The sequence below is a fragment of the Heloderma suspectum genome, chromosome 5 (assembly GCF_057233095.1).
Source record: "Heloderma suspectum isolate Gila_16-S chromosome 5, 16-S_ref, whole genome shotgun sequence".
Lineage (NCBI taxonomy): Eukaryota > Metazoa > Chordata > Lepidosauria > Squamata > Helodermatidae > Heloderma > Heloderma suspectum.
Window position 1 is genome coordinate 157,631,829 of NC_139462.1, and position 14,288 is coordinate 157,646,116.

Consider the following 14,288-nt stretch of genomic DNA (forward strand, 5'->3'; position numbering starts at 1 on the left):
GGAAGCTTCCTGTGAGGGATTAATGATCCCTAGGGGATAAAGGTGAACATGTTTTTGATCATTCAAATGGGGACAGGGCAGAAATACGCCACAAGCATGCAGTAGACCTGAGCAGAACCTCGGGTCTGGGGGCCAACTCTAGCCCTCCTGGGCTCCCAATCTGGCTCACTGGAGTTCCCCCAAAGGCCATGCCCCCTTCTCCTGGCTCCACCCATCCCCCCCCCGACCACTGATGGTTGGGTGGTTTCCTGGCTTTTGTACAGTTTCCCTCGTTCTAAAAGACTGAAAGCTCTCCTAAGGCTTAGCTACTGGCAGTAAGAGCTTCGAGCTAAAATATGCTGGCATTTGGGGCTCCGGCCCTTTTGCCTTCAGCCCTGCCCACCACTGGCATGTGGCTCCCAAAAGCTTCTCCGAAATAGAATTCGGTCATCGCGGTGAAAGAGGTTCAACACAGTTAAAGGAGTTCTAATGGAGGATAGAGATTAGAGAGAAGCTAAATGAATTCTTTGTTCAGACAATCAGCAAGGAAAAGAAGCCACAGTGGTGTCTTTTCCCTGCCCCGCGCATGCCGCTTGCACGCCTGCCATTTCTCTAATTACCTCTCACTGTGGCATGGGTTGCCATGCTGTCTGAACCCAGCAAGGTACATGGTGCTTCCAAACCACACCGCAACCCATGGCTTGCTGTAATGTTTATGGGAACATTTAGAACCCCCCCAGTGCACTGTGGTGAGGGTAATTAGGGAAATGGTGCACGCACGAGCGGGGTGGGGAAAAGAAGCCACAGTGGCTTCTTTTCCTCCACTGATCATCCAAACCCAGTCATTGTGTCTGACTTCACTGCGGAAGTTGTAGAGCAGATACCTATGCTGAAACCAACATTCTCAGAAAGGGAGTCTGAGAATCTGAGGCAAACAGTGGTTACAAGTGACATAAATTAGAACAAAATTACAGTTCTTAAACAAGAAGGTTCTGGTAGGAAAGCTTACCACCACAAAAATACAGCCGCTGTATATCATTAGCAGTTATCTCCATAATTTTTTAAGGTGGTACCAAAGCAAGAATGAGTGATTTGAAGTTTTATACTCTGCCCTCAAAAAACTGGAGAAAACAAAAGCTCATTAATGAGTATTAAAATATCTAACTTAGAACCAAAAAAGTGTATACTTACAGACAATCTTAAAACTCCAAAGTTTCCGAAGTCATAAATAAGTATCTGGTAGAACATTTCTTGACTTGAGAAAGGAAGAAAAATCAGTTTGTTTTTATGCATGTCCTCTACTGTATACTTGAAATCTACGAATGGAGAATCTTAACACGGAATTACAGTAATAACTGCTAAGGGTGGAATCCTATGCATTTTTAGACAGAAAAAAAGCCCTAAACTTTCCAGTATTGGAACAGGTGATTTCAGTGTTAATTAAAAAGCAGAAACACATACTTGACTATGACTCTTGTGAACAATAGGGTCATTGTAAATATTAATATATGGGGAATGGGTGATGGTGGTTGGGTTTAAAAGCAGTACCAATAATCATAAAGGTAAACATGATTATAGTGAAGTCAACAAGGTGAGAAAGTAGTTCTCGTTCTCTAGTTCTTTTACTCACTCTTAAGAACATAGGAAGAGCCATGCTGGATCAGGCCAAGGGTCCATCTAGTCCAGCATTCTGGTGACAGAGTGGCCAACCAGCTGTCGACCAGGAACCCAAAAGCAGGACATGTGCACAACAGCACCCTCCCACCCATGTTCCCCAGCAACTGGTGTACATAGGCATACAGCCTTTGGTACTGGAGGTAGCACATAGCCATCAAGCCTAGTAGCCACTGGTAGACTTCTCCAGGAATTTGTCTAACCCCCTTTTAAAGCCATCCAAGTTGGTGGCCATCACCACATCTTGTGGTTGCGAATTCCTTAGTTTAACTGTGTGCTGTGTGAAGAAGTACTTCCTTTTATCTGTCCTGAATCTTCCACCAATCAGCTTCATGGGATGACCTCTGGTTCTAGTATGATGAGAGAGGGAGAAAAAAGTCTATGTAGTCACCCAATCTCCAACCTTTCCAGGTTCATCAGCTATTATCGGTTGGATGGAATCCAGCCAGTGTGATGTAGTGCTTAGAGTGTTGGCCTAGGGTAGGAAATGATCAGGTTCAAATCCTTACTGAGCTTGTTTCCCGATGAAGCTTTTAAGACAAATTAATGGAGGATAAGGCATCAGTGGCTACTAATTATGATGGCTGTATATTACTTCCAGTATCAGGGTCAGTGCCTCTCAATACCAGTTGCTGGGGAACATAAGTGGGAGAGTACTATCATGCTCATCTCTTGTTTGTAGGGTTCCCACAGGTATCTGGTTGGCCACTGTGGGAACAGAATGGTGGACTAGATAGGACCCTGGGGCAGAATCCAACAAGATGCCCCTGCTGATTCTTTTCCACCCCACCAATTACATTGTGCAAGTGCCCCCCCCCCTTGCACAACTGCAATTTACCACTTCTGGGCAACCTGAAATGAGCAGAACCCTCATTTCTAGAAGGAGGGAGGTTGGCAGAGCTTGCATAAGGAAGGCTCATTGACCTGCCTCCTTCCAGAAATAAGCGCTTCCACTCATTTCACGGCTTCCCCTAGGAAATAATAAATCTCCCTTGTGTAAATAGTGGGTCCCATTTGCACAATGCAATCAGTGGGACCCACTATTGTAGAAAGGAATTGGTGGGGCAGAAAAGAAGCAGTGGGGGCTAGAGATGTGAAGGCCCAGAAAATTAGGGGAAAAACTGCGGTATTTCCCATCCCCCCCCCCCCCCGGACTGTTTTTGTTTTTTCCTGAAAAACTGGAAAAATTGAGCAGCTTTGGATTATGAAATATTTTCTTTTAGAATTTAAGACAAAGTATTTATATATTGTTACCCAGCCTTTACTCCCCACAAAATGATTTCAAAAAACTATATAATAAGAACACTTTTATAGAAAGACTAGAGATGTAAAATGTCTGGAAATAATGAAGCCATGGGGGAAAATATTGTGTTTAATCCTCTCTGTAAAATTCCCAGCATAGCTAGTTCTTTCCTTCCCTATTAAAATTATTGATCTAAAGTATATTTTACTGATAGACATTTACACTCAGTTTCCCAACATGTGAGTAGAGTCACATTGTGCATTTTTGACAGTAAATGTACATTCTTTTAAAAAAAATTATTTCAGTGATACAAATTACATACAACAAAAACCCACAACAACAAAAGAACAGAAACAAAAAGGAGAAAAAAGAAAAGAAAAAGAACAAAACCATGAAAAACTACCATATACACAGGATGCTTCTTACCATCTGTTACAACGTTAAATAATGTTATTTAGGAACATCAGGAATTATTGCCATTTAGGCTATATAATAATTTTTCCAAAATTTCTAGTTTTCCAAAAACCCCTGGAAAAAACCCAACTTTTTTCCATGGCTTCAATATTTCCAGGAATTTTACATCTCTAGTGGGGGCATAAGTGCCCCACTGGATTCCAGCTTTGGATTGATCCAGCACAGCTCTTTTTATGTTTCCTATTTCTCATCTGCAGACTGCCCTATAGTAAGGTATATCCTCATCACAAATGGCATGTGCAAGCTGGCCTTAAATACATGTGTCCCTTTCATGTCTGGACAGTTAGCCAAGTATCAAGAAGATAAATTATGCTACAACCCATGACTAAGGATGTGCAAATCAGCAAAAGTTGAGTTTGCAGACGTTCTCCCAATTCCATCTCAAAACTCGTTCCAACTCCAGTCCATATCAGATTGTGAGCTTTGTTTTTTCTTTTTACATGAAAATCTGTATTTTCACATGTATTTTTCCAAATGTATATACCAATTGTGCACATCTTTGAGATGTATACATTCTTCTTCCATTGATTAAAGTGTATTGTGTGCTTTTTTCAAGATCATGCATTTTTTCATGCACGTTTTCATTCACATGGTGTCAAACTCATTTTTTTGAGTCCACAAATCACACTGCAAACTCGGAAAAGTACAGACTTCAACCAAAGTTTGCATCCAAGTCAGTGTTTGGTCTGGAAAGTGCAAACTGGGTAAACCCGGATAAAAAATAAACTGAAATGAATTTCTCATACATCCTGACTTGGAATAATGTACCCATTTCTGATTCTTTTCTTCCTATCTCAAGTTACTGAATCTGCTAAATACCTGTTTTGTTGAAAACAATGTATTTAGACTGTTACCTGAGTTTTGTAGTATTGAGAAGATACAGTTTTGTCTGATACTGCACCAGTGCCCACTGAGGACTAACACATCCAATGAAGGAATGATCCCGTAGCAACTCCTGAAGACCTGAAACAGAAACCACCTGTGTTCAGTACAATTCACAGAACTGATAATCTCTCTCCCTTCAAGAACTCAACACCTTCATTAACAAACTACTAAAGCACCATGGACTTCAAATTTCAGCTGCTATTCCATTTCCAATAACCCTATTCAGTCCAATCCTTCAGGTTTTTTCTACTTCTACTCAGAGAAGAAGTATTTGGAAAAGCCTAATGTTGCTCATACTATTCTTAAACTTGTATCTCTTTTTCCCTTTATGAAATTTCTTGGAATATACTTTCTCCAGCAGTACCATATGCTCCTGCCTACACTAATTTTCAAGGGTTTCGAGTTTGGACTTCAAGATTTAAAAGACACATTGCATTTTCAACGGAATATCAGAAGAGCTGTATTTTACTCTTCACGTTGTTGCCTCCAAGAAATATTTTGGCAATTCAGTTACACCAGGGTTTGGGTTTTTTTTTTTTAATATAGCCCAGTATAGCCCTAATTACTTCAAGTTGTTAGTGCTTTGTTATGGAGGGAGCAATCTTATGGCTGCTAGACAGCGGCCAGATGGTCATAGGATATGCTGTTACCCGGGAACTGACTTCGGAGCCCATGCTCCGAAGTCAGTTCCCAGAGAACTGATCTCCCCTCACTTCCACGCTGCCTCGGAGGCAGTGTGGAACAGCCCTGTCCTCCGCACTCGCAAGAGGAGTGTGGAGCGGCCTGAAAGGGGCGTGACTGGGGGCATTCCAGGGTGGGGAAAGCGTAGCTGCCTGTACAACACATCCTATGTGTTGTACAGCAGCCTCCTTCCTCGCTCCGTACTCCTGCAGCTAGACAGCCGCAATCGGCTGTCTAGTAGAAAAAGCAGGGCAGGAGGAGAGCGGAGGGAACAATCCCCTCCGTGTGTCTCCTGCCTTGCCTTGGATAGGCAGCCGCCTCCGAATTCGGAGGCAGCCGCCTATCTGGATATGATTGCGCCCTTGGAATATTGTACTTGCTACTCCTCACACAAATCTCAAGAAAACCATATCCACAAACCAGGTCAGCCAAAGTAATTGGGTTTGAAGTAAAGTCTACTTATATCCCAAAACTCCAATTGTTCTGTTTATCTACCTGGCCCTGTCAAATTTTGCAGCAAAAGTTTTTAAAATTAAGCATTAATTATTTAATAGTGGATGCCCGTCCAGATTTTTTGGATTTGGCTGTCAGAATATAAATGGCACAAGTAGCCAACACCACTAGGCTAAGTGGCAAAAATGGAGAGAATAATGGATTCATAGTACTTCCACACCTTAACATAACTGAGGAACTGAATACCAGTCCAACTTCAGCTACACACAACAATCTTGCTCTGAAAAATACAAATAGCAGCTGAGAGAAAGCCACCCACACAAAGCATTTGTGAGCTATGTTGTTTCCTTGAAAATAAATTGAGAGCAGAATTCTGCTTGACTCCTGCTGAACTGCTTGCATAACTGGTCATAAAAAGCAGCCAATAGTGCTCTCAATCAATGCCTATTTCACTGGCAATTGTTTCTAAACCAGCATAATCACACTGCTGCAGTCTAGCCTCCAAGGCCTTTCTGTGATGCTCAGAACAAAATTTCTGCTCCTACATCTGTAGCCAAAGAATATAGATAAAGTGTTGCTTTTCTAGGCTGATGATTTGCAGGCCATTAACCTTGAATGCAAGTTAATACTTTATGAAGTATTCAGAAAAATAAAAATAGGAACATATTACCAAGTTTAGGATCTTGTAAGCACTTTGGTAAATGAGCTGTTGGATGAGGTGGATGTTAAGCTCGTTAATATGCAAGGTACCTAAAGATCACATCCTGCTGTTAGGTATGTAGGCATGCATACCTTTGACTGACCTATTGTCAAATACCTTCGCATAACAAATGATCTTCACTCAGTGCTATGAGCCAATTCACACATTAATGAAATACATAAAATACACAAGTTTTGACCATAACAAACCATTCCTCTCCTACTAGATGGTTAAACTTGTTTTGCTATCTTCATGAAACCATCTTAAAGAGTCTAAAGCAGCATGAGAAACACAGCTGTAAGGGCAGATAAGTATTAAGTTTACTTTCATGTGCCTGGTTACTAATTTCTTCTTGAAGGGTCAATACACTGGTTAGGTTAATAATTCTCCTCCTTGGAGTGCAGGCAGCAGTCATTTCCTGTCTTGCATGTTCGTCCATTTCCACATCACAATCTTTTCGCTGCCTCTTTCTGCAAGGCAGATGAAAAGAAATGCATTATGTTCTATATGTGCTTTGATGAATTCACAAATAAGCAGCCACTCAATCAAGAACTTTCAAGTATCTATTTCACTTGCAAAGTAAAGGCTAAACTTATCAGAAAAGATTCTCTGCCCTCATGTTTTATGGGTCCACATTATGCCAGCAAAGTCTGCTCCCTCACAGAAAAGAGAGCTGGGGGTGCTTCTGGAACCAGCCTTATCCTTGGATGCCCAGTATGCCTCTTCTTGGAGCTTTCAGACTAGCCCATTGTAACAAATGCCTCAGTTACATCACACCTGGACTACTGCAATGTGCTTTACATGGGGCTGCCTTCTTCAGAATGTAGTGGTGAGATTGTTAACAGGTGTTGCATATTGGGAGCATATTACTCCCTTGTTGAAACATGTCCACCGGCTTCCAAATTTGTTTCTGGCCCCAGTTCAAAGTGCTGATTATGACCTTAAACATTCTGTTTGGGAACAGAATATTTGAATGAACACCTTCTAAGATACTAACCTGTCCACTCATTAAGGTAATCAAGGAAGGCCCTCTCATCTGTTCCATCATTCCCTGTTTGTTTGTATGGGACAGGACCTTCTCAATAGTATGGTACTCCCCATCAGGGGAAACCCATTTGGCCCCCTTGCTAATGGCCTTCTGCTGATTTATGAAAATGTGTCTTTTTTCGGAAGATAGTCTTTAGCCTTTGGCCTTTAATCTATTTTGTTGCTCCTTTTTAGTAACTGGTTTTACTGGATTGTTTTACTCCGCAACTGGTTTTAAATGTATCTTACGCTGTTTTTGTGTGTGTGGCATTTCTACTATTTTAAGGAGGATACTGTGTTTTTTATTAATTGTTCTAATGTCATGAAAGGCAGGATATAAATTTGTTAAATAAATAATGAATTAAAAGACAGCATCTCCTAATGCAGTCCAGGCCCAGCCTTTAGAAAAACATATGCCAAAGACAGAAGTGAATTCAGTCTTGATGCTTGTCCAGCCAGAGGAAGGGAAAGGAAGGTGCCAACACCTCTTCCCAACTTAGTTATAAGCAGAGATGATGTAGAAAAATTCCGTAGAGATCTCTCTTACCTTGCAGGTATATTTTCAAGAGTCAGAGGCTGACTTTCCACCAACTCTTCTGGTGCCTCCACAGCTTCCGCTCCTAAATTCAAGTCACTGCATTCTTCCATCTCAACATCTTGTAGCCCAGTCCCCTTGCAACTCTGATCCTTATTGTTGTCCTCTGATGCCACTACAGGAGGTCCAGATGTTCTGGATTTATTACTTGGCTGAAGAAAAGCATCTAGTTTCTGGTCCCGGGAATCAGTACGGACCATCTGATGGGCATAAACCTTGTCTCCCCCTTGACTAGTTGAAGAACTTGCTGATTTAACAACATCAGTGGAAGAGGCAGTAACACCTGGTAGCAATGTCTTTATTGAAGAGATGGATGAAAGAAGAGAAGCAATTTAGTGTCACTAGAATTCTACACGTGTTTCCTCAAAACTTTTGGAGAGGGACTTATTCTTGGGCGCAGCCAGAACAGGCACAACTCCAGGCCTATTCACAAAGCCAGATTTATCACAAACTGCAAACAGTCACATGATACCTTAGCTATGTGAAATGGGTATTACAGATAAAGCCTAATACAACAATTTTCCCTTTACAAGTGACCAGGCTCTGTAATGCAATCTGTGCTACCTACCAATAAAGACTTGAAAGTTACAAGCACATGTATTCTACCTCTTGAGATGGTGCTTGCCATCTAAATACTTGTATTAAAAAATTATGTTCGACATATTTCATACAAAATACAAGGAATTAATCAGACGCACAAGGAAATGCAACAGTGAAGTATGAAAAATCTCCCCCCACAACACACACTTATTTCTGAAAATAATTCTCTTCAGCATACAAATTAGCAAATTTGATCATAGTTTGATTATATTTGGTAGCACCACCAGGGCCCAGATAAAGTTGATTGCGGGGCAGATCTGGCCATCCCCAACATAAACTTTATTTTAAAATGGCTACGTTCCTTTATTGATCCTTTGTACGGCATTAATTTTAATGGACTGGATCCAACTTATAGAAGGTGCCACCATCCACTTTTTGGATACACCTCCCCCCATATCTCATCCCATTCAGCTGGCTCCCCCGACCCTCTGAATAGCATTTTCGGGGGGCTGAAAGGGCTGCTGTGAGGAGGAGGGGGCAGGGACACCCACTTCTACCAACCCAGTTGCACGTCCCTAAATCTGGATCCAACCCCTTGCGTCATAATAAGCCTTAAGCCTTTAACTATTTGTACAAGTAATGTTATTTTGTACATTAAAGCTTCTTATAATACAAGTCAACAATTATATGTAGTAGTAGTGGTTATTTCTATGCTAAAGTCATTTATTTTTTCGTACAACACTTTGACATGTAAATAAGCCATTTACATATGACGTTTATAGAAATAAACAGAACTGTTTTAAATTCACGCTCTCCTGTATGTTGATTTCCTGTTCGAATCTCAGCCTAATTGTCAATATCTAAACATTAAGGGTGTAATCCTATCACATCCGCCCTAGGTACTCATAAGCCTCTAAACTCATAGGCTTACGAGTATCCAATGCAGATAGATGACTAATCAACGCTTTGGAGAGGGGGAGGGAAGGAAGCTGGGACAGCCACAGGATCCCTAATATGGCTGCTGCCCCAGTCTCCTCTCCTCCCCTGGGAACGCTTCCTTTTCCCCATCTTCGTGCTCTGTTCTGTGAGCACAGAGAGGAGGCCTGTGCAGGTTTGTCCACACCAGCTATGAGGGAGCAGGAAGCGTGACTTCCTGGCTCCAAGCCAGGAAATTGAACAATCCTATGTCCCCCAGACACTGTCTAGGGGACATCGGATTGCTCCCCAAGGCACTTGTTGATATCGCATTTTATGAAAGTACTTTGCAGCACATAGCCTGAATAACAGATGATATTTTATGCAACTGACAACATTATGACCTTAAACATCTTAATCTGATACAGCCCCACTGTGCTATTTGGGAAATACCTTCCCAAAATCTGAAGATGGCAGCCTTTGTATCTTGCTCATTTTTCTCCACCCATTTACTTAAAGGTTCTCTATATCTGGAGGTTGGAAGTGGCCGTGAATAGAAGGGGGGCATCTTCAGCCAGACCAACATTCTGCACTATGCACTATGTACAAAGTTGGGTGCCCAAAGTAGGCAGTTTAGACTGATGCAGGCATATATTTGCCTTGTAATGCTATTACATCACATGAGTAATGCCTTCTGGCTGAAGACCCAACCTGTACAAAGTGGCTTTAGACCATTTGCACAGGTAGGGCAGGTTAGAACTGGATGCTTAACACTGCTTACATCCATTATCCCCTTTCAGTCCAAGTTAAGATTGCTGACTTTATCATCAGTGGTTTTCAAAGCATTCTCCCATCAGGCTAGCCTTTCGATGTCCATTTGCCTGACATGAAACCTCTGTAAGTTGCACAGGTTTCTAGTTCACACAATCAGTTCACGTATCGTCACAACACATTTTGAAAACCACTGCTAACCTATGTTGAAGGACATGCACAGCTAGAAACTTAACAGATTTACAGCAACAGACTTTCCATAATGGTTCGGCAGAAGTTGTTGACCCTACCAATCTTCACTCTTTTAGAAAAACTGCAGACAAAAGTCCTATGCAGTGCACGCCCAACTGTGCAGCCATAAAGCAACAAGAACCTATGAGGGAACTGGAGTATTTTTCAACATGTGTGACATTTTGCATTGCTAGTCCAGTTTATCCTGGCATGTTGTCTTGCATGGTGTGCTATCATCCATTTTGGGACAGAATAAATCCAAATCTTGAATGCAAAGTACTCATTCATATAAGCAATAATATAAGCAATAACTAAATGCAAAGTATTCATTCATATAAGCAATAATATAAGCAATAACTAAGCAAAGACTGAAAGCTTTTTTTTTTTTTTGCTAAAGAATCCACTCACCTGGGTGAAATACATCCTTGATGAATTAGAGCCCAACAATTTGCTTTCTATGTGTTGTTGTACACGCTCCAAGATGCTGTCTTCATGAAGGAAATGGACTTCATGCTTTGTGGGATGCACATTCACATCTACATTCTGAGGAGCTATTTCAAGGCTACAAGACATTTCGAGAACACCAAGTGTAAGTTAATCAATGACATGCTCAGCAACAGATTTTTCAGAGTAGGTGTTACAGGTGCTCTGTGTATCCTGCTCTTTCTCCCTATGAAGATCACAGTGCATACACAAAAAAACAGTAAAATAGTATAACAAGTAACAGCAAACAAAACTCGTAACAGCCAAAATAACTAGGCCTCTATGGAAGATCTCAGTTCTTAAGCAGGATTATATGGAGGAAGGAGGCCCTTCAGGAAAGCTGTTTCCACGTCATTTGGGGCTTTCTAGGTTAAAACCAGTACTCTGAATTGTGTTTGGAAACAAACAGGGAGCCAGTACAGTTTATGGAGGGGGGAGAGGGGGGGAGTAATATGAATGCTGTATTCTCCCCCTACCCTCTGCCACTGAAAAGGTTTAGTTGCAGCATTCTGAACCAACTGAAGTTTCCAAAGGGCTTTCACAGACATGTTATAATAGAGTGGGTTACAATAATCAAAACAAGAGGTGACTAAGGCTTAGATTACCATAGCAGGATCAGAAGGTTCCAGAACAGCTGGCACACCACTCTGCAAATGTGCTCCTGGCCAAAGCCGAGGCCTGAAAAAACAGGTCTAAGCCAGGGTCAAGAGCACCCCCAAACTGTGATAATGAGTTTTCACAGACAGAGTTTTAAGACATCTAAGATGTCTTAGATGTCTGATCTAAGACATCTACAACTTCCTTGAATCATTAGAAAGAGAGAAAATTACCCTTTTCTCTTCTTCCCAGTCACCTGACCCTAAACAGTAAAGCTACTTTACCTTATGTATAAAAATGGATGTGTGTTTTTAGGTAAGTAAGCAGCATACACAGTTTCTATTGCTTTTCGTAAAGCACTTGACTCAACCAGTCGATCTGGGAGAAGGAAAAAAAAGTAGAGACAAGTGAAGCAGTCTTCATTAGTTTCTTTATAACACATTTACACCCATCTCTGATCAAGCTTAGACCTTTAGCTTTTCATTCATATAACCAGCTGGCAAATTTAAAATATATACATGTGGCATTATCATCAATAGTCCTCAGATAGCATTCTTGCATGGCCATGGCTGCTGGATTCAACACAACTAGCACCCTGATCCTAAATACATTTTCCATATATATTTGTTTTTAAAATGAAGAGGATAAGGCTATCAGCAGCTACCAATTATGATGGTTATTTATTACCTCCAGTATCAGAGGCAGTATTCTTCTGAATACCAGTTGCTGGAGAACACAAGCAGGGTGGTGCTATTGCATTCCATGCCCTGCTTGTGGGCTTCAGATAGACATCTGGTTGGCCACTGTAGGAACAGACTGCTAGACTAGATAAGCCTTTGGTCTGATCCAGGATGGCTCTTATGTTCTTATAAACTCATTCTCTTGGAACGGAGGCCCATTTATTTCAATGACACTTAAATGCATTTCACTTTCACTGGATTAAGAGCTTCCACTGCAGCTAGTGTGTGTATAAAAGGATTATCCAGTGAGGGTGGTGAAGAATGGCTTAGCTTCTTCCCTATTTCAAACAGAGAAGGATATCCGTGTTATCAGAATGCACAACCAGAAGCGTCAAGAGGTGGGATATTTTAGCTAGGGTCTACTTGTTTAGGATAAGCAGAGGCTCATTATTTCCTTCCAACCCCTTGAATGCAGTGACACTAGTCTCAATGGGGCTCCCTGTTTCTTTCTTATATAATGGCCTCATTTAGATGCAACACTTGATTAAGTGTTATGTGGACAAGGCTCAGGCTCCACCCTCCCTCCCCACCTCTGGCACAGCTGTGAAGAAGAGATCAGAGGTTTCGTTTCTATTTTTAACTACCAAGTATTTTTAACTATCAATAAGTCCAAAACAAGCTAAACTGTGGTTAGTCTTAACTATGGTTTATTGAAATAAGCCAACTTCAAATTGTGGTTTATGATCCTGGTTTGTTTCCCGCCTAAACCACAGTTAAGCGTAATCAAACTAGGGCGCAATCCCATGGATTGTGACCTGGGTACCATAAGCCCCCGAACCCAGAGGCTTATGAGTATCCTCCGCAGAGAGGGAGGTGCCTTGTGCCTCCTGCTCTGCATTTTAGCTAGACAGGCGATTTTGCCCGTCTAATGCAGGCTTTGAGGAAGGGGAGGGAAGGAGGCTGGGGTGGCGATAGGAAAGATCGTAGGAATGCTGCCCTGGTCTCCTCCCCTCTCCTGGGAATGACCCCTTCTCCCTGTCTCCACACTCAGTTTACCGAGCATGGAGAGGCAGCTGGTGTGATTCATTCTGCGCCAGTTATGGGGGAAGGGGGGAGGGGGCCACAGTTTCCTGGCTCTGAGTTTGAAGCCCTGTCTTCTAGCGCAGACCCAGGAAACTGAAAAATCCTATATCCCCAGACACTGTCTAGAAGACATAGGGTTGTTCCCTCCAGAACATTAAACTGTGGTTAATTGTAAATTAACCACATGAGAGCCAGTGTAGTGTAGTGGTGAGAGTGACAGACTGGGAGCCGGGAGATCCAGGTTCTAGTCCCCACTTGGCCATGGAAGCTCACTGGGTGACTTTGGGCCAGTCACAGACTCTCAGCCCAACCTACCTCACAGGGTTGTTGTTGTGAGGATAAAATGGAGAGGAGGAGGATAATGGACAAATACTGTAAATTCTGACAAAGAAAGCTAGGGTGCTTCTAGATGACAGCATATCCCAGTAGTAGGGCACCAGATAGGAAATGCAAGAAGTATCAGGAGACAATACAATTTAGTGTGGGAGTTTGGCAGCACCAAAAGGATTAGCTTCATTGGGCTGTGCCACCTGTGCTGAACAGTTATCATACTTTGTTGATAGTGGCAGCAGTTCTCACTGCAGTGGCACAGTACCCACGTGGCTTGTGGGTGCTAGGCATGCAGTTCTACTTGTCTGACCCTTGCAAATGCATGTCTGAAAATAACCTTATTATTAAAGCAAAACAGACTTGGCCAATATACATAATACATGGAAACAGCATAAATGCATGCATTTGCAAGTGAGTTGGGCTGTGTGTTGTTTTTATTCTGTTATTGTTGTGTTTTTAATGTGTTTTATTACTGGTTTAATCACGTTTTTATTTATCTATGATTGTAAGCCACTTTGAGTGCCATTTTCTTGGTAGAAAGGCGGGTTACAAAACAAATGAATAAATGTATGTTATGGTTTAGAACAGAATCCCAGATGCTTCATTACAAACTAATTCCAAGTCACAATCCAGAAATCAAGCCTGCAGACAGAGAGATAATCCCTATCCCCCCTTAGTCATGGTAGCACTTCACCGGAAACAGTATTTACTATACCCTTTTTAAGGAAAAGGATCTTGTTCAGAGTCTGGAAGTGCAACATCTTGTTAAGAGTCCAAACATTATTCTGTTATATAACACACAAACAGAAATATACTTTTGTACTTACTATTTATGAAAAGCAAAAAGGTGCATTTCTTCATTGAATAGTTTGCATTGGTTACATAACCTTTCATTTTAAAAGCCAGTGTTGCATCTTCACAGCCCACTTCAATCAACTCTCTATAGAC

General features: G+C 41.7%; 1 protein-coding gene across 8 annotated transcripts in view; it reads right to left on the reverse strand.

Annotated features, from left to right (window-relative positions):
• MLH1 (mutL homolog 1) overlaps positions 1-14,288 on the reverse strand; it is a 44,295-nt gene that overhangs the window by 14,674 nt on the left and 15,333 nt on the right. For 7 of the 8 annotated variants that reach the window (XR_014792287.1, XR_014792289.1, XR_014792288.1 and 4 more), the window contains exons 10-16: positions 14,168-14,280; positions 11,532-11,625; positions 10,576-10,729; positions 7,663-8,006; positions 6,414-6,559; positions 4,225-4,333; positions 1,171-1,234 (exon numbers count right to left, since the gene is read on the reverse strand). Coding sequence is in view for 4 of the 8 variants with exons in the window: in XM_084857967.1 (XP_084714093.1) it covers positions 1,171-1,234; positions 4,225-4,333; positions 6,414-6,559; positions 7,663-8,006; positions 10,576-10,729; positions 11,532-11,625; positions 14,168-14,280 (1,024 nt within the window). In the remaining 4 variants the exon portion in view is untranslated. Of the gene's footprint in view, positions 1-1,170; positions 2,004-4,224; positions 4,334-6,413; positions 6,560-7,662; positions 8,007-10,575; positions 10,730-11,531; positions 11,626-14,167; positions 14,281-14,288 lie in introns of all 8 variants that reach the window. The other variant, XR_014792290.1, reaches the window with a different exon arrangement.